The sequence below is a fragment of the Martes martes genome, assembly GCF_963455335.1.
Source record: "Martes martes genome assembly, chromosome: 4".
NCBI classification, from domain to species: domain Eukaryota; kingdom Metazoa; phylum Chordata; class Mammalia; order Carnivora; family Mustelidae; genus Martes; species Martes martes.
Genome location: NC_137891.1, coordinates 181,912,719 through 181,937,114, shown reverse-complemented (window position 1 = coordinate 181,937,114; position 24,396 = coordinate 181,912,719). Strand labels below are relative to the sequence as shown.

At 43.2% G+C, this 24,396-nt stretch overlaps 1 protein-coding gene across 1 annotated transcript in view; it reads left to right on the top strand.

Annotated features, from left to right (window-relative positions):
• PRDM2 (PR/SET domain 2) overlaps window positions 1-24,396 on the top strand; it is a 121,523-nt gene that overhangs the window by 29,689 nt on the left and 67,438 nt on the right. Inside the window, exons 2-5 of the mRNA XM_080800430.1 lie at window positions 1,915-2,029; window positions 4,179-4,282; window positions 15,965-16,117; window positions 22,267-22,393. Coding sequence (XP_080656556.1) covers window positions 4,274-4,282; window positions 15,965-16,117; window positions 22,267-22,393 — 289 coding nt within the window. The 5' untranslated portion in view covers window positions 1,915-2,029; window positions 4,179-4,273. The remainder of the gene's footprint in view (window positions 1-1,914; window positions 2,030-4,178; window positions 4,283-15,964; window positions 16,118-22,266; window positions 22,394-24,396) is intronic.

Here is a 24,396-nt window from a genome sequence, read left to right as displayed (position 1 = left end):
TTTTCCATTGTGTGGGCTGGGGGGTAGATGAGGGTTGGGGAGAAGCTGGGGGAGGGGGCCGCAGTGACAGTCCCTGCCCCTTGGGCTGTTTGGAGTAAATGCCATCATGCGTGGAAGACTGTTAGTACAGTGCCTTGCACTGAGGCCAGAAGGAGTTTCTCAGGAGATATCAGCTTGTTAGTATTATTGTCATAGTGCCTAGGAGGATCAGTTAGAGTAGCTGACACACTGTCTTTTCAGAGCTCTCAGGGACGTTAAATGGTGTCAAATCCTTTTAAATCTTAGGCTAGGGACCCATCTGGGGAAGGAGGGAAAACTCTCTCACACTGCTTTTTAATGTTGGCTAAGTACTTCTTAATATTGCTTAATTTATCAGTGCTAAAAATAATTATTATGTAGCCTAGGATACCAACTACCAATTTAATACCTTTTCCTCCACTGGAAAAAAAAAAAAGTTTTTTGTTGTTGTTGTTGCCAAAATAACTTTATAGATCAAAATTTGAAAAACGGGGGTACTATATTTAGAAGTGAGAAATTTGTGTGTTAAATTTATTCACATTTTAGCTAGTTAAAAATACCATAAGGCCCATTTTCTGGGGGCAATTTTGATATTCCTGTGTTTTGGAAGGCATCTAACTTGTGCTTGGTGATATTGTCAGGACCAAGCCGTGGACAGCAGGATCAAAGCATTCGTGCTTCTGAAGGGTCTGTACTGTCGGCGTTGCTTTTCTGGAGAAATGGATCTCAGTCTGTAGATGCCCACTTGTGTGCATTCCAACTCAGAGCAGACCAGAGAGGAGACCTTCATAATGAGTTGCTCACTGCCGTGGGATTTGTTTCTCTTGAAGCAGCTTGACACTTAAAAAAAAAAAAAAAAATCGAAATGTTGGGAGTACACACATTTGGATGATATTCTCATCTTTGCACAAAACATTCTTAAAAGCTATAAAAGCTTCACTGTGGGAAGATTAACCTCTTTAGGTCGGAGTTTGCTTTTTGCCTACTTTCATTTCTTTGAAAGTCCTTTAGAAATGATTCCCTTGCAGTAAAATACACGTAGACTATAGAACCCTTCATTCTTAGTGGTGGTGTGATCAGTTCTTGGAGTATATGGGATAACAGTGGAAAGGCACTTGATTTTCCTTTGACTGAATGTTATTTTAACAATAACAGTCATGTTTTACCAGTTGGCTCAGATTTCCCCTTTCTGTTCCCTTATATTCATACCTAATAGTAATATTATTTCTTAAGATTAAAGTGCAAACTGGGTGGTAATGTATAAAAAATTCTGTTTCTTAAGACTGTGATATTCTGGCGACTTCGTTAATTAGTGACTTGATAGAAGTGGTAAATCACAGTTTCCTAGAAAGGTCACGTTTCCATTGAAGGCCCAGAAAAAGTTGCAGTGTTCTGGTTGGAATTTTGAAGGCTCCGTGAAAGCGGGTGTTGTTCCCGGAGGGATGAAAGCGTAGATGGGGCGGGGGGCCAGCTGGCGGGCAGGTCCTTCACGATGTGTGCCGAAAGTATTAAGTAGGGAGTATTGATTTTTTATTTTTTAAATGTCCTAAAATGCTGATGGTAGCCTTTGACTTCGAAGTAAGCGTAAGCTGCATTTTACTTCCAGATTCTGTGGGAGTGTAAAATAGTATGGTGCCAGATATTTACAGATTTTGAAAATGACTGTAGGTGGCTGGAATGAAGTAGGTTGACACAGATGTGCTTGAAGGGGGTAGTAGTTTCCTTCAGAGACGCAGGAGCCACCGTCACGGCAGCTCCTGAGATCCTCCGCAGTGCCGTCCTCTTGTCAGGTGTCAGTTGCATTTTTGCATATTTGCTTATTGGACCAGAAAAGAAAGAAAACACTAACCGGGTCTGCTTCCCTCTGCTCTGATCCTTCTGTTTCTTGACTTGCAGAACACTGAGCCTGTTGCAGCTGCTGAGAGCCTGGCCGAGGTACCTGAACACGTGCTCCGTGGACTTCCGGAGGAAGTGAGGCTTTTCCCGTCTGCTGTGGACAGGACTCGGATTGGTGAGGACCGGGGTCCCGGAAGGAGACAGGGAGGGGAAGGGAGAGCCGCCTGTATCCAGGCATCCTTTGGGAGCATGTAAGGTGGGGAGGTCATCCTCAAAGTGACAGATTTACACTCAGAAGATCATGGTGGAGGGATGCCTGGGTGGCTCAGTTGGTTAAGCAGCTGCCTTCGGCTCAGGTCATGATCCCAGCATCCTGGGATCGAGTCCCACATCGGGCTCCTTGCTCAGCAGGGAGCCTGCTTCTCCCTCTGCCTGCCACTCTGTCTGCTTGTGCTCACTCTCGCTCCTCTCTCTCTCTCTGATAAATAAATAAATAAATCTTTAAAAAAAAAAGAAGATCATGGTGGAATTTCTGCATTTTCCAGTCAAGAATCCAGGGTGCACAGAGATTATAAAACTAAACCAGAAATATGCACACGCCCGCCCACCGTCCTTTGTGACTTCGCCTGAGTGTTCCCTCCCACTGTCTCCTCGGGGCTCTTCTTCCTACTGAGTGTGCTGGTCCCTCCTCTCTGATTTCACTGGGACTCGAGTGTGAGTGCGCTGTTAGATTTAATTTCATGGTTTTGTGGTGGTTTTCCCATCTGCCCCCTTCATGGATAGCGAGTGCCTTCGTTTCTTTCCTCTCTCGGTCTCCAGTACCTGACACATTCTGGACCTTAGTAGTACTTGAATGAATGGCGACCTGAGTGGATCTGAATGCTTCTGGCTGGATTTTCTCATTGAACACAAACCCAGCTTTTACGTATTCAGTGTTGTTTTTGTGCCCTAATCTTTAGACAGAAGGCTAATAAGGAAGCAAATTATAAAAATTTAGTCAAAGTATAGTTTTGGGATATATCATGTTTGTATCCCTTTTTGTTTTTTTAAGGTGTGTTTCTGAGATTCCTGTTCATGTGTATGTGTGTGTGAATAAAGCGTTAAAATGCTTTTCCTAATTCTCATTGAAGAATTTTTTAGTAAATGACTTGAACATTTATATTGTATTATTCACATGAAGGTGGTTGGCTGTTCGCTCCACTAATTGATTGTTAGCTTTGTTAGAAATTGGATTCCTAGACCTGCAGAAGAGGGGAATTTGAACCTCCTAGCTGGCCCGGACTGGCTCAGCCTCCACCTTCCTTCTGTGCATCTTCTGAGAGCAGAAGAGGAGGGAGCGTGTCCAAAGGGCTCTTGTCACTGAGCATCGCCTCTGGGTGCTGGTTCCCTTGACGCCAGGGCTGTCTCCCGCCGTTTGGCCCGCTGCTGCTTCAGCTCGTCCGCCTACCTTCCGGTCAGTGCCCAGAACCCAGGAACAGCCGAGGAGGACGGCGGGACAGCGGCAGGAGTAGCTCTGGGCTGTTGGAAGCTCTGCAGACTGCGTTGTTAGAGCAGCTTAGGTTTCAGGAGACTTAGCTGGAGGGGAGAGGGTGTTCCACTTTGAGCAAACAAACTTCAAAAATACCATTCATAAATCGGCATTTCCACGCCTTTATAAAAGCAATTCATGTTCATCGGAGACTGTTTGAAAGCTGTAGGAAAGTAGAAAGAGGAGGTGTTTTTTTTTTTATTTTTTTAAAGATTTTTTTTTTTTTTTTAAATTTGCCAGAGAGAGAGAGAGAGTACACACAAGCAGGCAGAGAGGCAGGCAGGGGCAGCGAGAGAAGCAGGCTCCCTGCCGAGCAAGGAGCCCGATGCAGGACTCGATCCCAGGACCCTGGGATCATGACCTGAGCCGAAGACAGCTGCTTAACCAACTGAGCCACCCAGGCGTCCCAGAAAGAGGAGTTTTGAATTATTTCTAGTTTCACTCCTTCCTCATCTTTTTCTCTTTAGTTGTGACTGTGCTGTTCTCCGGGGATTTGTGATTGTACCGTCTGGGTAATTTTACATGTGAAAAATAGAAACAAATATAAACCATTTCTTTCCTACTGATAAAACAATGTAGGTTCTTTATAGACTATTTGGGAGCTACAGAAGAATATAAAGAAGAAAAATAAAAATCTTTGTGGAAGACTTGATTTCATTTGACTTGACTTGCTCTCTGTTGACCTGACATTATCTTGCTAGTCTTTTAACTATTTTGTGAAACAGAATTGGCTTTAACGCTTCAATCTTTAAAATAGCTACAATAACATTATAAAAATATTGCTTTTATTTTCCAGGTGTCTGGGCCACTAAGCCAATTTTAAAAGGCAAAAAGTTTGGGCCATTTGTTGGTGATAAGAAAAAAAGATCTCAGGTTAAGAATAATGTGTACATGTGGGAGGTAAGAATTCTGGCTCTTTACCAGTGTTCTGTACATTTTTTGAGAAATCGTTTTATTCTCTAAGGATTTGACATTGTGAAATTAAAAGTCATCTTAATAAGTGCTTTAAAATCAAGAATATGTATTTTTCACTACACTTGATCTTAACCAAAAGGCTGAGAAGCAAAGAGTATATATTTTTTGGAAGATTTATTTCTTTTAGGGAGAGAGCCTATGAGGGGGGGGGAGGGGCGAGGAGGGCGGGGAGAAGGGACCCAGACTTTCTGCTGAGCCGGGAGCTGACCTGGGGCTTGATCCCACAACCCCCGAGATCATGACCGGAGCCGAAACCAAGAGCTGGGTGCTTCACTGACTGAGCCACCCACGGGTCCCTCAAGAATATTTTTATTAAAGAGAAAATGTGTTTCTTTGGACACAGCTGCTGTTGACATTTGTCTTTTGAAGCTGCTTGGCTGTCCTCAACAATAAATGTCAGATCTACTTTTGAACATTACCTTGTTCAGGGTGTTCTGCTAACGGCTGAGACTTTGGTCTGTCACTTTGCAGACTTGCAGACAGACACCATAAGAGGCACTCCAAGGTGGCCACAAATAAAACACCGCTAGGGTCTTCTCTGTGTTTTAGGGAATAATCTCTGTGTTGCTGGAATATTCCGAGCTGGATATATTTAGCACGTGGCGCATTTATATTTAGTGCTTTGGACTCCTCAGAAGACTTTCAGTTTTGTTGATTTCACATTCCGGCGAGGATGCTGGAGGAGCGCGGCGCGTTAGCGTGTTCCGTACCAAGGTGAAGCTGCCGGGAGCAGAGGTGCCCTGCTCCTGCCGTGTTCAGTGCTGCTCGTGCAGAGCCAGAACCCCTGTCTCCTGCCTGGCAGCCAGGTGTTGGCTTCAGATCTTCCTTTAGCTTTGTGACTCTCTGGGTACTTAACCTCTGGGCCCCAAACCCTCACTTTAAAGATGGGGTTAATAAAAAATACCTAAGATAGCCAGGAAGATAAAGCCGGTTCTAGCTATTTCCTGGAGTGCTGTGTGCCAGTTCAGCATTTACGTGCAATTTAGTTCAGATCAGGTGCTCTGGGGAAGCTGCTCATGTTCTGATAGGATCTCAGCTGGTGTGGCTCCTTTTCAAAACAAGGGAAGTTTTTTGGTGATTAGAAAAGCATTTCTATCAGATGGTCTCGAATTGATTCACATCTCTTTCACACGTAAACATACACAGGCCTAAAAATAAAATCTGCCCAGGAAATGTCTGGATACTTTCCATTGAGAAGTTCTGTGACATTTGTACATCTGAGGTATGTTGCTGTTGTGTTCAGTGTGACCAGCAGTGTTTCTTGAAGATTTCCTGCAGTTTCTTCCAGTAATTTTGAGTTTGTTGTGAGTCCCTTACAGTAAATCTGATGACAGTTAACGCCCGGGGGCCTTAGGAAATGAGGATTTAGCATGAGAACAATCACATTCTGCTGTTTCACTATTTCTGAGGTAGAAGAGTGCTGTGTTTGTAGAAGAACTGCCCAGCCAAAAACTGATACTAATTACTCAAGATAATGCCTGAAAGATTAAAAATGTCTTGACCACAAAATTATGCCCCCAAGTAAACGACATTTTTAATTTTAGAAGTTTCCCAAGGGAACTGACAAATGTGTTCCCCCAGGTTACTGCCAGTCTTAGTGAGGTTAATGTCTGGAAACCAGGAAATGCATAGCTTAGTTCTGTGTGTATAATGCTAAGCTTAAACAAATGTCATGAATATTAATATTACCCTAAGTTTATTGTATCTGTTTTACCCAACATAACGATTGGGAGATTTTGGGCATAGTATATAAATGATTAATACTACGCTTTGTAGATAAAGCTTCATTTGTATTGAAATTCGTGTGTAGTATGAGTTCATACTCAGCTTGGTGAACATTGTAATTTAGAGCCATGACCTATTAGGGGTTGGATTTCTACTTATAAATGCGTTAATACTGCCTTATTAACTTAAGGTACTCTGTTTGTTATACTACAGTTGGCGAATCCTACGACATGGCCAGTACTTGTTAGTTTTAAAGATTTAGTTCTTGTCATGGCTGACTTTTCCTTCTTAAAGTTAAAAAACAACTGGATGTCATTCAGGTAGTTCAGACTACAGGGTATGTATTCCATACAGACACCTGTAAGCCTTCTGTTCTGTTAAAACAGAAGTAGATAGGATCTGACATGTATGTAGAGGTATGTGTTAGGCAAAGTATAGAAAGCATCAGTTAGAATATATTTCTTCTAGAGAAAAAGAAACGCCAAGTAAAATTTAGTATATCCCCATTAATTTATTCCAACCATGGTTTTAGCCTCAGACTTGCATCAGAATGCCTCTTATTAACGTAACAAGAACTGCTTATCATTAAAATCTCATCTTGGCATTTGTTCTTCCATTAAAGCCCCTTTAAAACCGGCTTATCTTTTAGCAGCCTGGTCTCTTGCCCCAGCTAGAACTCCATTTTCAAGCTAATCTAAGACAAAGTGTTAAATTGCTTTTCTTGAGCCCTTGATTATCTAACACAGTCTGAAGTCCTCTAAGCTTTCACTGAAAACATTCTATTAAATCAGAAACAACAGAAGAGAGACAAGTATCCTCAGGGTGAATGCGCAAAACAGTCAGATTCTCCTAAGAGGAGAGCATTCTTTGAGCAGTTTCTGGGGAGGAACTGCTTGCTAGCCAGGGTAGCTGCTGTGAGTGCCCGCCCCCCACACACCGAGCCATCTGCAGTATTCTAACCACTTCTGACAAAAGCCTTTCAGATTCACTTCATGGGTCTCAGATCGCTTCCCATGAGATGAACTTCTGGGTGGTTTGCCTATGAATTGTTCTAGTAAGTTTTTTGTTTTTTGTTTTTAAATAGACTTTATTTTTTAGAGCAGTTTTAGGTTCAGGGCAAAACTGAGCAGAAAGTACAGAGAATTCCCCACACCACCGTCTCCCCTGCTATGACAGCAGACTGGTGCCTCTGTTAGTCATTCGATGGACCTGTACTCATGCCCCATTATCACTTAACATTCCTCATTTTCATTAGGGTTCCTTTTTGGTGTACATTCCAGTAAGTCTTTTTAAAATTATAAATGTAATACACGCTCATTGCAGAGTAATGTATATAATACTGTAAGCTATAAACAAGAAAGTAAAAATCATCTGTGAATATTTTGGTGAACATTCTTTTAAGTCTCTGCTCCTCTGTCTGTTTTTCTTCTGTCTGTCCCATACACTGGTGGGTACACAAACACCATGACACTGCACGCCATTGAGATCAAACAGCGCATGCGGCTTTGTGTCGGGCTTTTCTCTTTCAGTATGTAGTGGACATATCCATGTCAGATCGTTTCATCTCTGTCATTATTTCTTACGGCCCCCTAGAATCCCATTGCGTTCCTTCCACTGTTGAACCTGTTGAACCTTTAAATAGTTTTAATCTTTTCATGATATTACCAGTTCTTCTGAGTATGAAACTCACTCTTTTATACATGGCTGCTCACTTTTTTTGATTATCTTCTTAAGATAAATTTCTGGAAGTATAATTCTTAAGTCCAAAGTTATGTACATTTTCATCTCTGGTGAATTTTGCTAATAGACCTCCAGAAGGATTCCACTAATTTACATAACCACCCAAAGTACATATTTTTCGCTAGCTTTTGAAAACCTAGTATTGTTAATCTTTTTTATAGTGTTCCGTCCGCCGTCCTGCCCCCTGCCTCATTCTTACCAATGAAAACCGATAAATTTTTTTAAGATTTTATTTATTTATTTGATAGAGATCAGGAGAGTGAGCACAAGTAGGGAGAACAGCAGGCAGAGGCAGAAGCAGGTACCCTACTGAGCAAGGAGCCCAATGTGGGACTCCCAGGACCCTGGGATCATGACCTGAGCTGAAGGCTTGTGCTTAACCAACTAAGCCACCCACATGTCCCGAAAACCGATAGTTCCCTGGTTCTATTTGCATGACATTCATGTAGGCAACAACTTTTGAGTCAGGGATGGCAGGAAGATGTAGAATTGTGTTTCAACTAAAATTGATAAGTTATTTCTGTATAATGAGAGGACTTTAATTGTCTGCACCATTAGCATTTGATGTTAGCAAGTGCATCCCCTCGTCTTTGCTAGCTCAACGCTTCTAATTTCAGATTATTTCTAAGTTAAAAATGGAGGCAAGAAGAGAAAAGAGAGTAGAAGAATCAGTCAGCTGATCCTGTAGAACGTTTTTTCCAGAAAGTACTATTCAGCTCTTCTTTCCAGCTTCTAACCCGCTTGAGGGTAGTACTAGAGAAAAAGCCCCGGGTCACACGGACACACAGCCTGCCACCTGTTCTTTACAACCCTGCAGCTACAAGTGGTGTTTACATTTTTTTAAACAAAAAATCAAATGTTTCATGACACATGGAAGTGAAAGGAAACGGAGATGTCAGCTGATGAATCAAGTTGTATTAGGACATAGCTGCACTCATTCACTTGCATGTTATTGATGGCTGCTGTGGCCCTGTGCTGGCAGAATTGACTAGTTCTGACAGGGACCTCATAGCCTGCCGAGCCGAAAATATTTATTGCTGGTCGTTTACCAGGCTTGTGAAGCGCACCTGTTTAATTTTTAAATTTGTATTTTAGGAGTGCCTACAAGTTTGCTTATTGTAGTAAAATGTGCCACCACCCATTGGATTCCCCTGTATTTCTCTTATTCTAGAATATTCAGAATATTTCAGATACGGTGATGTATTTAAATAGTTCTAAAAAGAAGCCTTTGGTTTTCTAAAGCAATCTGAGCCGTGAAGTAGTTGGTGCTAAAGATCCATTCTCATCTGTAGCCTCCAGGGAGTTATTTCCGTGGGGTGGCAGTTTGGGTTTGTTTTGTTTGTTTAATTAATTAATTAATTTGACAGAACAGACAGAGATCACAAGTAGGCAGAGAGGCAGGCAGAGAGAGAGGGGGAAGCGGCTTCCCACCGAGCAGAGCCCAATGCGGGGCTCGATCCCAGGACCCCCGAGATCATGACCTGAGCCGAAGGCAGAGGCCCAACCCGCTGAGCCACCCAGGTGCCCCGTTGGGGGTGGCAGTTTTAACAGTCCTTAACAAGCCCTCCAAGTATCTAATTCTGTAGCTCCAGAATGACTGGAATGTGAACATACCAAGAAGAAGGTGTGGTATTTTCCAGGTAAGGAAAGTGTTAGTGTTAGTGTTGGTAGCAGTGTTAATAACTTATGAAGATATAACTTTCATTAAATATTTTCACTGAAATGCTCATAGACCAAGCGAGGCTGTCCTTTTCTTCTTTGTCTTACTTTTCGATAAGGATAGTAAGCTCCTCCATAGGTTTATTTGGCCCAAAATAAGAAGACGTTTATGAAATTACTTGATAGAGATGAATATGGCTCAGTAAATATTAGTTGAACTTGAACATAAAAGAAAAACACTTGTATGATCTTATAGAGGACTAAAAACATTTGTAATATGTATTTGTAGTTGAGTACTTTTAAAAAAGATTACTGGTCTTCGTTTTTGCTTAGAATTTCTTTCCCTTTTGATGTTAGAGAGCAGGGGCTGTATTTTGAACCAAAAACCTAGAATAACTGTGTGGGGGCGGAAATCCTGAAACTGACTTCTGCAAGCTGAGTTGCTGTTTACTTACAGAGACGCTCTGCCTGTTGGGCTTGTAGAGATGTGAGCCTCCCCTCTCCCCTTTACTCCTTTTGTTGGTCTTCACAAATGGTAGTAGATACTGTCTGTCTTCCAGGAACAGGCAGGGAAAGTGGGAAACAGTGGATAGATCAAAATATTGGAAATTCCAACAAGCTAGATCCCCAGAGAAATAAAGGTAGAAAGGAGCCTCAGGAGCGTGAGCCTCCAGGAGAGGTTCTGTCCCACCGTTAATAATGTGTTAGAGCTCTTTGAAGGGCAAGTCCAGAGAACAGCCAACAGAATGGCTTTATCCCTGTAGACTCGTAATTTTGGGGGGGCTGTTTGGATGCAGAAAAGACCTATCTCTGCATCAGAGTTGGTTCAGTATGAGGAGGCATCTTCAGTGCCCTGTCTTAATTCCTGGGAGTGATTTCTTTCGGAGTAAGTTGGTTACTCTAGTTGAGAGTGGATAAGGACCTCACAGGCCAGCAGCTGAGGATTTGAATGATGTATCTTTGCAGTAACTGAATGAGAAGTTTTTCGGTTTATGATTTTGAATTAGCGCATGTAGAGTAGAACAAGTAAATGATAAGGAAGCTAAGTGAAAACTCTCACCCCCAACCCATGAAGTCAGCGTGTTTAATAGTTTGGTTTGTTCTTTGCAAAACGTCCTTTATGTGTCAGGAGGCTTTAATTTTTGATGCATTTTTAAATTGGAATGTGTACTGAATTTTAATTTTATGGCTATTTCAAAATGAGTAGATTAAATTGAATGGAAGTTGAGTGGCATGAAGATGATGTTTTGTTTGACAAAGAGTTAATATCCAGTCTGTGCTCTGGTTAAGGGCAGAAAGGAGGTCCGGTCTGGATAACGGAGGGAAGGTGAAGGATGGGAAGAAGGGTTTGGAAAGAGGAAAATTGAAATGGAGGCATAAATGAAGGGACCAGGTTTGAATCTTGGCTCAGACTTTCAGTGACTTTAGTATTCTAGTAAAATTACCAACCTTCCCTAGTGTCTTATTTTTAAAAAGGGGCTTAGTGATGTTTCATAGGGTTCTTGCAAAGGTTAAATAAATAAAAGAACACATTAAGCGTCTAGCCCTGTGCTTGAGGTGGACGAGTTCCTCTTCCTTGAGTTCTTCTCCAAGTAGGGAATTTCCAGCTGAAGGTTAATGTGTAAAAATTGTCTGTATGTATGCAATCAGGTACCTCTGCTTTGTTAAAAGGGACTGTTTTATAGATAGAGTCAGGAAAAATTATTGATTATACGAAAATATTTTTTGGTCATTATAAAGATTTTGGAAATGGATTTGTTGGCGTATCATTTGTTGAGTCTGAGCTAGAGTGGGAGTTTTACCTGCCTTTGCATTATCTTTGAGGGAAAGGAAAGGATTCTGGTTGGTTCTGCTGGTGCTGCAGCGCTTTCGAGGTCTCGTACTGGTAGTTAACACTCAGCAGAGCTCGGGTACATCTCAGTGTTTGGGTTTTGTGTGTCAGGCACTGAAGTGAATTCCGATTGGGAACCAAGGTTTGACCAGCTGAAGCAGAAATTGTATAAAAACACGTTTTCATCCCCGTTCCTAATTATAAGGTTAGATTCTCAATAAAAATGAAGAAAACGTGTGTGATGATGCTGATGGCACGAGGAGGAGTGCCAGCGGGCCCCAGCTTCCTTCAGTCACGCTGGGGCTTTCGTGCTGGAGATGGACTTGGTCTCCCCACCCACATCCATTTTTATTTAGAGATTATACTAAGTCAGTGGAGGAAAGGCAGGAAATTCAGCTAAGCAGGAGAAAGAAAGTAAGATGATGGGTAATCCCACTTCTCAGAGAAAACCATTACTGACAGGTTCGTGTATTTAGAATCAGGTAATTTTTCTCTTCATGTAGTCCTATGTTTAATTTTTTTTTTTTTTTTAAGATTTATTTATCTGTTTGAAGGAGAGAGACAGAGCACAAGCAAGGGGAAAGGAAGAAGCAGACTCCTTGCTGAGCTGGGAGCCTGCCGTGGGACTCAGTCGCAGGACCTGGAGATCATGACATGAGCTGAAGAACCGTCTGAGCCACCCAGGCGCCCCTGTATTCTTATGTTTAAAACAGAGATGGTGGGGGCACCTGGGTGGCTCAGTGGGTTAAGCATCTGCCTTCGGCTCAGGTCATGATCTTGGGGTCCTGGGATCGAGCTCCACCTCCGGCTCCCTGCTTTCCCTCTGCACCTCCTCCTGCTCATGGTCTTTCTTAAATAAATAAAATCTTTAAAAAAACCCAAAAAGAAAAAAATGGTATCATCTTAAACCATACTTTCTTTAAGTGGCTTTATTCAGTTGTCAGTAGTATTATGACTGTCTTTTATAACAATAAAAATATTCCTCCAGCTTTTCGTTGTCTTTTTTTTCTTCCAATTATAGGAATAATGTGTGTTCATTAGAACAATTCTTAAGGGCTATAGAAAATATGTAAGAAAATAAAAGATTCTACGTAAACCAACTAATTGTTTGCACAAAAGTACTTTTTAATGTCTGTTTAGTATTTTGCTGTGTGCATGGATTATCATCCTGAGCTAATCCATTGTGTTTTCCACTTAGCAATTAATGGGAAACAGTCTGTATTAAAAGACACTGTTGTTGTTTTTTTAAAGTTTCTTGTTTTTATTTTTGTTTTTAAAGGTTTTATTTATTTATTTGTCAGAGAGGGAGCGAGAGCACACAAGCAAAGGGAATGGCAGGCAGAGGCAGAGGGAGAAGCAGGCTCCCCACCGAGCAAAGAGCCCCATGTGGGACTCGATCCCAGAACCCTGGGATCATGACCTGAGCCAAAGGCAGCGGCTTAACCGACCAAGCCACCCAGGCGTCCCATACACTATTTGTTGTTCTTGTACATATATCTTAGTATAATTGCCAATTATGTCATGAGAATAAATTCCTATAAGTATATATGCTAGCTAAAGTGTGTGTACATTTTAAAACTTTTTTTTGTTATGGACTACTAAATTCCATCCAAAAAATGATAACCAGTTTATTCACTGATCAGCATTGTGTGGGGGGATGTTTGCTTTCTAATCTTTTTTTTCCCCTCTTAAAATCTTTTTTTACCAGTTTGATAGGTAAAAATTATTTCATTTGAAGTTATTTTTTGACTATTATATTTCTAGTTTAGTTTAATGAAATAGTTTAATTAAACCAATTAAACTAATTAATTAATTTTAACTAATTAAAGGTAAGTATAATTTTTTTCATGAGGTTTGGCCATGTGTGTTCCTTTGTGAATTATTTCTGTACATTTAAAAAATTGAGGTATTCCTCTTTTTCTGTGAAATAAATGTTTTAGTTTAAGTATGACTTAACTAATGTTTTCATCCATTTTGAAACAAAATGAACCATACATAAATAAGGAATTCACACAAATGGACCAGCAGAGGTCTGTGTTGACCTGGGGGCCAGGAAATTTGGGCACAGCTGGTATTGTCATCCTCAGGTCTGTGGGCAGACTTGGTGTCTCTCCCCAGCTGCCTTCTTTGACTATGTGGGGTTTTCCAGCACCATCTCTGTTCGACCTGTTGATTTCTGGATCTGTGTCAGTATGTCAGTGGGGAGTGAGTAGGACTATGCCATCCACTGTGATAAATCGAAACAATACTTCTGATCCCCAAGCTAATAAAAAGTAACAGACAGACTGCAAAGTACAGTTACTTCCTTTCCCTTCTCCTGTCATTGGCAAACATGACGGATGTCTTTTACAGATTTTAAAGTAAAGCCCCCTTGCATTGTAAAAAAAAAAAAAAATCTTGCATTGTGATGCTGTTTCTCTCTCTTTGTAACATGCCATTTGGGGACTTCCCTTTCTCTGAAGGGAGGGGAGTGTGTGTGCATGCGCGCGCGCGTGTGTGTGTGTGTGTGTGAGCAATTTGAAAAGGGATCTAATGTGACATGGATAACTTTTCTTTAGCGTGGTGCAGGTAGATGTTCAGTAGAGAGCCAATTTCTTTCTTTTTTTTTTTTTTTAAAGATTCTATTTATTTATTTGTCAGAGAGAGCGAGCACAGGCAGACAGAGTGGCAGAGGGAGAAGCAGGCTCCCTGCGGAGCAAGAAGCCCGATGTGGGACTCGATCCGAGGACGCTGGGATCATGACCCGAGCCGAAGTTAGCCGCTTAACCAACTGAGCCACCCAGGCGTCCTGAGAGCCAATTTCTGAATAAACTCAGGCAACAAATAAAGGATAGTGAAAATACTCTCCTTGGCATGGCACCTGTCACCTAGCCGGTGGTCCTTACCTGATGGCAGCGACACATTCGTATTAACAACATCCTTTTACCCTTTTCCATACTTAACTCATTGAGAGCCCTATGCAGTGCCAGGCTCCGGTCAGATCTCGGGAGTGCTCCAGTGAGCGAAAAGGCTGACGTGTCTTTTCTTCACGGAGTTAATGCTATGGTGTGAAGATGCAGTCACTAAATAAAAGAAGGAAGGAAGGAGATGATCTCATACCGTAAAAAAGTGTAAATGCTGTGAAGAAAAATAAATCGGGGATATGGCTGGGGGTTGATGGGAAGAGAAGGATTTGTGGTTTTAACTGGGATGGTCAAGGGAGGTGCTGTTAAGTATGGTCCAGGTCAGACAGATTCGGTTTAAGTAAGTGGGTCATTTCAGGAAAGTCCAGTTGAACTTTGATCCTCATTTTCCCCATGTTTAAAAAAAAAAAAAAAAAGGTAATAATGAACCTGCTACATAGGGTTAAATGAGATGATAATGGAAACCGTCTGACATCTGACTCCCACCGGGAAAGGAGAATGGTTCGTACCCAGTGAGGGGGGTGCCGCCCCCCGCTAGACACAGGCTGGGATACACAGGCATCCCCGAAAGGGCTGGGAGTGAAGAGCGAGCGCTTTGTTCCAGAGGGAAAGCTGCAGTCAAGGAGAGTGTGTCATGTGGGCAGGAGAGAAAAGAAGAAATGGGGGGGGGGGAGTCGTGGCTGTGCATGTGGAGGGAAGAAATGGGAGGAGCACTGAGAGTCTTTCCTTTCCTCCTAAAGAGAAAGTAAGGGGCGTAGTCTTTTGCTTTATTTTTGACAGGTCCGTCAGCATTTGATCCCGTGGTTCTATTTCAGTGCCTAATTCAGTGTTTTACAGTCTAGTTTGGGGGAAGTAAAGTACACACACACACACACACACACGCAAAGTATATATGTGTATATTAAAGTATACATATACATGAGATTATATATATGTATGTGTGCTTATATATGTGCATATATATGTATGTGTGTATACAAAGATAAAAGTTAGAAATAGTTTCTAGATAGATTTTCTGTAAAATGAGGGAATGAGAAGTGCCGAAGCATGGCAAGGGTGGGCGGGGACACTGACTGAGAGTGGATGAGTAGGTTTGATCTGAGTCCTGAAAGAGGGGTCGCGTTACTGGTCTTCTCTTTGGAAGGACCCCGATACTTCCCGGAGTATGTTCCCTCGCACCAGAGTCCTAACAGATGATTAGGTAGAGAAGGTTTGGTGGGGGGGTGTCAGCTGAGGTTGCAAAAGCATCGTGTGTCGTCATCCATGTGGAGGTTCACACTGCACGTTCACTTACTGAAGCAAAGGGACCCGCTGAACCGTGTAGTCCGGCAGGACGGGGCCCCCACATTCAACCCGCAGAACAACCCAAAACACTCAGGGGACTTGGGTGCTGCTGGAAGCTCACTCTCTTTACACATTACATTTAGGAAATAGAGGTCTCACTTGTCTTCATGCGCACATAGTATTTGCAGAGCCCCGAGAGTTCATTACACATATTTGCTGTCGTTGTTGACGTTTAGGAGAAAAAAATGACTCCAGCCCAGACAGAGAAGTGACTTAATGAGGATTACCAGTTTTGGATCTCCGTTTTCATCTTTTCGTTTTCTTTTCTCCGTTGCTTGTTGTGTTTCTGTGAAATGTTTTGTAGAATATCGTGTATCTTGAAGAATTGTTTTGAAAGTTGAAAATGGAAACATTTAAAAGACGCTCCTGTTTTAACAGCGATGTTTCCTCCCTTCCTCCCCCAAGGTATATTACCCAAATCTGGGATGGATGTGCATTGACGCCACCGACCCAGAGAAGGGGAACTGGCTGCGGTATGTGAATTGGGCTTGCTCCGGAGAAGAGCAGAATTTATTTCCGCTGGAAATCAACAGGGCCATTTACTACAAAACTTTGAAGGTAAGAGTGTTGGAGCTGGTCTGCTGTGAGTTACTCTGCATGCCTTTTTGTGATGGACAGTAATGACTCTGCCGGCCTTGAAAGGATTTATGTCTGAAAGTGGTTCATCAACACATGGCAAGGTCTTTGAAATATACAGTTGCCACTGCTTTGTGTGTACCAAAGCATGAAGATTGGGTTAAGTAATTACATGCTGTATCTTTGTAGATACTGATGAGTTAAGCGTGTGGCAGCCACTTCCCTCCTCCTAAGATACAAATGCACCAGCAACTGTCCGACTGGCAGATTTATCCAAGCGTCGGAGACCCATCGCTGGCTGCGAGGCTTCTGTGTTAACTGAAAACACATTCTTGGTCTCCAGTGTCAGTAACTGTGGATTAGCTTTTCACTTCCCTAGATTTTATTCAGAATGGAAGTTCAACAGAACGGGTTTCTTCTTTTTGCCAATTTTTGGTTTGGGGACATTAATTGGTGAGATGAAAAGAGGAGGAAAGTCATCTTCTAGAGTTTGTGGTGAGGTTGGAGGTCAGTGGGTGTGTGCAGGGCAGTTAGCATGAGGCAGCATTGAGTGCTGCTGCATTCCCGCAACAGGCAAGTCCCTGGCTCTGTCCCTGTCCTCGTGTCCTCTGAGAAGGTGACTCTGCACTGATCCTGCATGGGAATGTTCTCTAAAGAATAGGTACGTTTACTAAAATTGCTGCGTTCCAAGTTTCTGTTTATTCACTTCCATTTAAGAATGTCCTAGATTGGGGGACAGTCCATGGAGACATATGATGAGCGAGGGCAGCCTTGAAGCGTGGTGAATTTTACCCGTGTGGTAGCGCTAGGACTTCTGGAAGTTTAGTTAACACAGAGCAGTTTGATTTTCCTTTGCTGTATTTTTCCTGTCATCGTTAGCCAGTTGGACTGCCTCTTATTTCATGTACACCCAAGTTCTTGCTTCTAGATCCTCCGGGAATTTTGTGTGTGTGTGTGCTATCTTTTCATGTGAAACATCTACTCCCTTCCTTCTCATTTTCTTTCTTCTGGATTGTGATAGCACGAATCTCCTAGTAGGTATGACTGTGCAGTGCTGTTACACTGCAGTTTGAAACTGGATTCAGAACCTGATTCAAGAATTCATTCATTGTTTCTCAAATTGATTTTAAGGGAGAGGTGCCTCTGGTTAAATTGGTGAGGCAGAATCCTGATGGAGGTGACATAGCAGTGAGGGGCTAAGTGGGAGAGGGGATCAAGGGAGTGGAAATGAGGGTCCAAGGGAGAGCAAGCCCAGGGCGCTACTCAAGACGCTTTGCATTTCCTTCATCAGACTTCCAGTTAAAACTTGTTCATCTCTGGTAGCAACTCTGGGAAACACCGAGAGTGGGGAGAGAATAGGGTTTGGGAGAGTGAGCTCCAAAGCCAGACTGCCAGATTAAATCTGGGCTTGTTTTTTGACCCAAGGCAAGTCACTGGGACTTTACTAGCTGTGTAACCATAGGCAAGTCACCTTTCTGTGCCTTCGTTCCCTTATTTGTAACATAAGATAATTACAGCTTTGACCTCATAGGGTTATTGTGATGGTTGCATAGGTTAGTAGAGGTAGAGCACTAGTGCGTCATAAGGCTAAATGCTAGCTGTTATTTTTGGTGAGGTGGTACAGTCCTTTGGTTGGGAGTGGGGACTCGAGCAGATTGCCTTGTGAGCGAATTCTGGCTTCTGGATGTGTGACTCGGAGAAGTTACTTAACCTCTCTTAGTTTTCTCATCTGTAAAAAATGGAGGTAATAGTACAATTAATACAGTTGTTGTGAAGGTTAAACAAGCCACTAATTGTAAGGTTCTGTGAACAGTTCCTAGCCTAACCTGAGTACTCCCAAGTGTTAACCAGTTGTACCATTGCTATTCTTTTTACCTTTGTCTGAAATAACATAGTTCTGTCTTTGCAGATGTCCCCCAGTCCTGACCTTTGATGTTTGCTCACGTAGGCACAAGACCTTTCAGATTCCTTGCTAGTGATTATCTCACTATAATCTTCTAGATTAAGCTTTCTGTGGGTAGGTTTTGTAAATAAATTACACGTGATGTTCTCTTGGGCTCTGTATAGCCTTCTCAACTATCACCCAGTTAGGAATTAGGAAATCTCCACACTGGCCTTGTTAAAAACTATTTTAAATTCCCAAAAGTTCGATGTTAGCCCGCCATCCGTTCATTCATTTCTTCATTAGTTTGATAAATATTTATTGAGAGTCTGCTGTGAACCAAGTACTTCTGTTGTAGTGAGCAGAACAGACAAGGTCTGTGGTCTCATGGAACTTCAATTTATGGATAATATACAATGAGTAAAATTATTAATTTTACAAAATTATATAATTTTGTATCTATCCCCTGGGAAGACAAGACGTATAAAAACCCCGTCCTTCCTACTCTGCTAGCATGGGAAGGAGCCGGCCACAGAAAGGTCTCTGCAGGAAGAGCAGTCTAGGAAGAGGGGCCCGGTGGAAGCAAAAGCCTTGAAGCAGGAATAAGTTAATTTTTTTTTATTTTTTACTTTTTTAAGGAATAAAAAAAAAAAGGCTAGTGTGTCTGGAGCAAGGAGAGGAATGGTAGATGAGGCTGTTGAGGTGGCTAGGAGTCAGATCAGGTGGGGCCTCGTGGCCCACAGGGAGAAAGATGAGTTTCAGTCTTGAGTTCACCTGTTTGAGAGCTGAGGGTCTGCCTGGTGACTTGGAAGAGTTCATGCTGGCGAATAGATTGTAGGTGGCTGAGCATTGATGTGCTTTGTGTATTCTTGTAATTCTAGAGTAGTTCTCTTATTTTGACATAGTATCAGGAATATTTATTGGAACCCTTGCCTCTTCCTAATTGGTCTGGTAAAATTTCAAGTTTATATTTACTGATATTTAGATAAGAGAGTACACTTGGTTCTGTAAGCCTGTCAGAACTCACAGGAGAAGTTGAAAGATCTTGAAGTCATCTTGTTGTTGTTTTGTTGAACATCACAGTACAATACATAAAAAAGAGGTTGTTTGGTCTTAAACTTTATTTTTTTTTTTAAAGATTTTATTCATTTATTTGACACAGAGAGAGAGATCACAAGTAGGCAGAGAGGCAGGCAGAGAGGAGGAAACAGGCTCCCTGCTGAGCAGAGAGCCAGACACGGGGCTCCATCCCAGGACCCTGAGACCATGACCTGGGCCGAAGGCAGAGGTGCTTAGCCTGCTGAGCCACCCAGGCGCCCCTTAAACTTTATTTTTTAAGATGTGTGTTTATATTTCCTGTGTTTAAGGACATAATTTTTCTTTTCTGAAATTTGACTTAACAAAATCTCGTGGGCTAAGCAGTGCAGAAGAAAAAACAATGTAGTACTGAAGCAAACAAGCACTGATTAAAATATATATATATTATTTTCCTCTTCATAAAGGTTAGTTGTGTCACTGTTTTACTATGAAGTGGGGAAGTGATTAGCTCTATAATACAGTGATCATCTCAGCTGATAGCAGTTTTGAAGGTGTTCAGAAGCTAATAAATCAGGTTGCTCTTAACCAAGCTGTTCACCAGCTCTTAACCAAGCTGTTCCTTAGCTATTTCGAGATGTTATATTATGGGGCACCTGTGTGGCTCAGTTGGTGAGACGTCTGCTTTGGCTTGGCTTGTGATCCCAGGGTCGGTGCATCGGGCTCCTGGCCCAGTGGGGAGTCTGCTTCTTCCTCTCCTATTGCCCCTCCCCTGACTTGTTCTCGCTCTATCTCAAATAAGTAAACTCTTAAGAAAAAAAAGAAATGTTACATTAAATTTAAGAAAAGATCCTGTTGTTTTATACTGTGTTTTGCAACAACAAAGGAGTACCCTCCTAAGTAGAGTTTGTGCTGATACTTACCTTCACACAGTTGCTAGTACAGTCCGTACTCTGCAGAAGATTGCAGTGGAACGAACGAGGATACTTCAAGCTCTGAGTCTGGGAGGTATGTTCAGAATGTCCAGTGGGTGTCTTTGTGTTAACCCAAAATGCTGTTTGGGTTAGGGACATATTGGGAATACATATTACCTCTCTCCTTCCTGTGTTTCTTTTTTACTTTGGTTTTATTGCAGACATCACTTATTTCTGTGAATGCCAATCATTTCAAATGTTATAGGATACCACCATTCCATAAATATGTGACTTACAACAAAAAGAGAAGCAGAGTATACATTTGGAACTAGAAATAGTTTATTTAAATAATTAGCTCATCAGATTGCCAAAAGATATCTGTAATAGCTCTTTCAACTTATTGAAAGTTATATATTAGATTTAGTTTTTTGGTTTAGGTGTAACTGATTCAAGAAGGGAAATAAGAGTACACTGGTTTAAGGATAAGAAAATGGCACATTTTAGTCATCTGTGGCGGGGGTGGGGAGCAAAGGAAACAATAGCTTGTTCTTTTATTTTAAAGAATTTATACTATCTTAAAATTCGGACTACATAAACTGAGTTCTATAGAGAATGAAACAAAATAAAGTCTACTTTCAAGGGCTTTTTTTAGATGAGAAGGTATGTTAAAATGAGGAATTACACTGTTTGTAAACTGGCATTTTAGGTGGAATTCGCCTGCATCCAAAACCGAGGGCTTCCTCTTCCATAATCCTAGTGCAGTGATCAAAATCAGGGCGCTAACACTAGCGCAGTATTTCATTAGCTCATCTATACACCTCGTTCACATTTTGTCAGTTGTTCCAGCCGTCTCCTTAGAGGAAGAGAAAGTTCAGTTGCATTCAGTTATAATGTCTTATCGGTCTCCTTAGTGTGGACAGTCCGTCAGTCTTTCTCTTATATGGCCTTTCAGTTTTGAGTGAACTGGTCAGTTACTTTGTAGAATGTCCAGCCCTTTGGGTTGTTCATATGTTTCATCATGATTAAGTTACGGTCATGCATTTGGGGTGGAGAACTCCAGAAGTGATGATAATCTTTCCTGTGAATTGTATCAGGAGGCACAGGGTGTTGCTTTATCTCATTCTAAGGATACTGTTTTTACCTTTGTAATTCATGCTTTATGGGGAGATGTTTTGAGACCATGCTAATACTCTGTTACACCCAAATGTATTCCTACTAGTTGTAGCATCTGTTGAGGAATCAGTTATTACTGCTGTGATTACCAAGGGGTGGTTTTCTAATCCCATAATTTGTTTTTCTTTGGTTAGTTGGGATCTACTTTAAGGAAGAGCTTTTTCCTTTTTATTTGTTTACTTGTTCATTCGTTACCTTTATATCAGAATGAACTGATGGATCCTTATTTTATCGCTGGGTTTTATGTGCAGTTTTACTTGTGTTGTTACCCTTGGGACGTTTTGAACAGATGAGTCATTGTGAGAGAAGCCAGTGAGCCATGTCTTTAAATTCTGTTTAGGAATGTGATCGTCCCACTCGGTTATCTTCTTCTTTAGGATCTTCTAGGTGGAATCAGCGTGGTGGCGGTCCATGTCCTCACCACTCCTGGCTCTTTCGGAGTTAATGTTTTAGGAGCATGGTCCCTGTGTGGTATTTTTAGGCACTTCTTTCTGCACTTAAAAGTTGTCTGGTGCAGAGGGCAGGGCAGTGGGTTCTCCCTGGGCCCGAGCAGGTTGGCCGCAGTGCCCGAGCACAGAGTGCGGGACCTGCCTCTTCTCCCGGCGTTCCCGCGGTGTCCGTAGCGGTGCGTGTACAAATGTGCAGTGACTTCCAGGTCTTGCGTGCCGCACTTGCTCTTGGCATCCGAAACGGACGCGGGTAGTTAGCTTTCAACACTTCTCCTTCCAAGCCGCCGGCTTCTCTTACCTTATGCTTTACGTTTCTCCTGAGCCTAGATTTCGGGGGCAAAATGGTTGCGTGTCTTATTTTTCCTTCTGCGTGGGCAGTCGTGAGGCTTCGAACAGTGAGATTCGGTGAGGTGGGGCCCTTCGGAGTTGACAGCGGAGCCGCAGGTCCGCCGGCGCGGTCCCCTGGAGAGGAGGCGGGCCGGGAAGTGAGGTCCTCCCTCCAGCAGAGGGTCCCTGCCCGGGGCCGCCCAGCCCCGCGGCCGCCAAGGGTTAAGGAGCCCTTCCTGCCGGGCTGGCCTGGCTCGCCGCCCCAGCTGGCAGCGCCGCCCCCGCCCCGCCCCGCCCCGCCAACAACCGCCGCTCTGATTGGCCCGGCGCCTGTCTCTTCTGTCCCCGCAGCCAATCGCGCCGGGCGAGGAGCTCCTGGTCTGGTACAATGGGGAAGACAACCCCGAGATAGCAGCTGCGATTGAGGAAGAGCGAGCCAGCGCCCGGAGCAAGCGGAGCTCCCCGAAAAGCAGGAAAGGTAGGCGCCTGCGCCGCCCCGGCTCCCCCGCCGCCGCCTCCGCCGGGCCGGACCCGGGCCCGGGCGGCGCCCGCGGCTCTCGGTGACCTTCCCCGGCCCGGCCGGGCCCCGGCCCGCGATCCCGGCCCCCGGGCCCCCCTCCCCCCGGGCGGCTGCTGAATCACGGCCGGACGCTGCGCTCGGGCTCTTGGCTAACTTGGGGCCGCGGAGCCGGGCGCGCGAAAGTGAGCGGATCGAGCGCCGGGAGGCCCGGCCGAGGGCGACTTGTCACTTGGCTCGGAACCTCGGAACAGCGCGCTCCAGGTGGGAGCGGCGGCCGGTCTCTCCGGAGCCTTGCGCTCCCGGTATGTTCTCGGCTTTTTGTGCTGTTCGCCCGCGAGCGCGTCCGGAGTGGGTTGCGAGGGTGACAGTTCCAGGTCCGCAGATTCGGCGGCCTCGGGGCCGGCCGGGAGCGCGCGGGCAGGGCCGGACGCCGCCGCGCTGCCCCGGGCCGCCGCCCCGGGCCGCGCCGGGCCCTGCCCCTCCTCTGGGCGCGGGGCCGGGCCGGGACAGGCCCCGCCACTCCTCCGGCTCCGCTCCGCGCGGGGCCGGGCCGCGCTGCGCGCGATTGCAACACTCGGGGTGGGCGAAGGTCTGAGCGCGCCGGACCTCCTCGAAATTAGGCCAGGAACAAAATGGAAGTTGAAGAGTGCTGTTGGGTCACTCTTGACTCCGCTCCTGCAGCTTTATTTTGTTTTACGGTGGTTTCGAACAAAAGATAAAGCGTAGTCACACTTAAAAAGGGGAGGGGATAATTTCTGGGTAGGAAAATAGTTTGGTTGGATGTATCCTATTTCCCGCTGGCATTCGGACGCGCTGGTTTTTTTTTTTTTTTAATAAAGAATTTTAATGTGAATTCGTGACTCTTTCATAGAACGCAGTTTGAATATATGCCAAAGCACGGTATGGTAGTTTCTTAGTCCTGTAAATCCTTTTTTGTTCGTTTGGGGTTTTTTTTTTGCCTGCCTTAGGTCTTAAATAAATTTTTGTAGTCGTCACAACTTAGGGGTCCGTCCTTTACTCAGAACATTGCCACGTGAGTTGTGGAAATCACTGTAAATAAAATCACAAGGTAAAGTTGATTTTGGAAGAATGCAAAAAGAATGTTTTAGGCAAGAAGTCAATTGTGTTTTTTTTCCATTATATATTCTTTGTATTTCACAGTGTAATGCGAATACAACTAACTTATTCAAGAGAAAGTTAGTGGGGTCTTCTCCTAAATACATGTGTTCTGTTGATCGAATGTTACTTCACTGTTGTTTTAGGCCATTAAATGCTTTGCTCCTGCATCAGATGATCTGGGTCTAGAAGATTCCCAAGTGTTTTTTCAACTGCTGTAATTAAGATTTTTGTTGTTTTTAGGCTTAGTACATAATTGTTGGCAAAGCGTTTACATATTTCAGTTTGTTCCTTTATTTAGTGTTCATTTGTAAGTAATGCCACCAGCCTCTCCAGGTAAGTTGTGATTTGTTTACAGGGGTGGGAGTTGTGGTGGGGGGAAGGGGAGATCTTTACTCTGCTACTAAGTATAATTAATGATATGCTTAAATATATTCATAGCTTCCTAGCAGCTTCTCTCAGGTTTTTCTCTGTTTAGCATATTTTGGTGTGCACGTTTAGAACACTTCATCACTTTGCTTTTTTTTAAATTGATCTTTAGATTTTTTTTCCTGCTCATTTCATTGGATGTGGAGAAAAAAACTGAAAATAAACTTTGTGTTATTAGTGATACATGAATCTGCACATTTACATTTTTATAAACCTGCCTGGTTTGCTGGGTTTTTACATTGAATTAAGTAGTTCATATTATCCTGTTATTATTTTTGTATTTACTCTGGGAAGCATATAATCCACTGAGTCTTAGGTTTTAATGAAACCATTTGGATGAAGCTCTCTCTGGGAACTTTAATAGTCTGTTTTGAACAACTTACTGGTAAAGAGTCCTGAAGTTGAGCAAGTTTAAA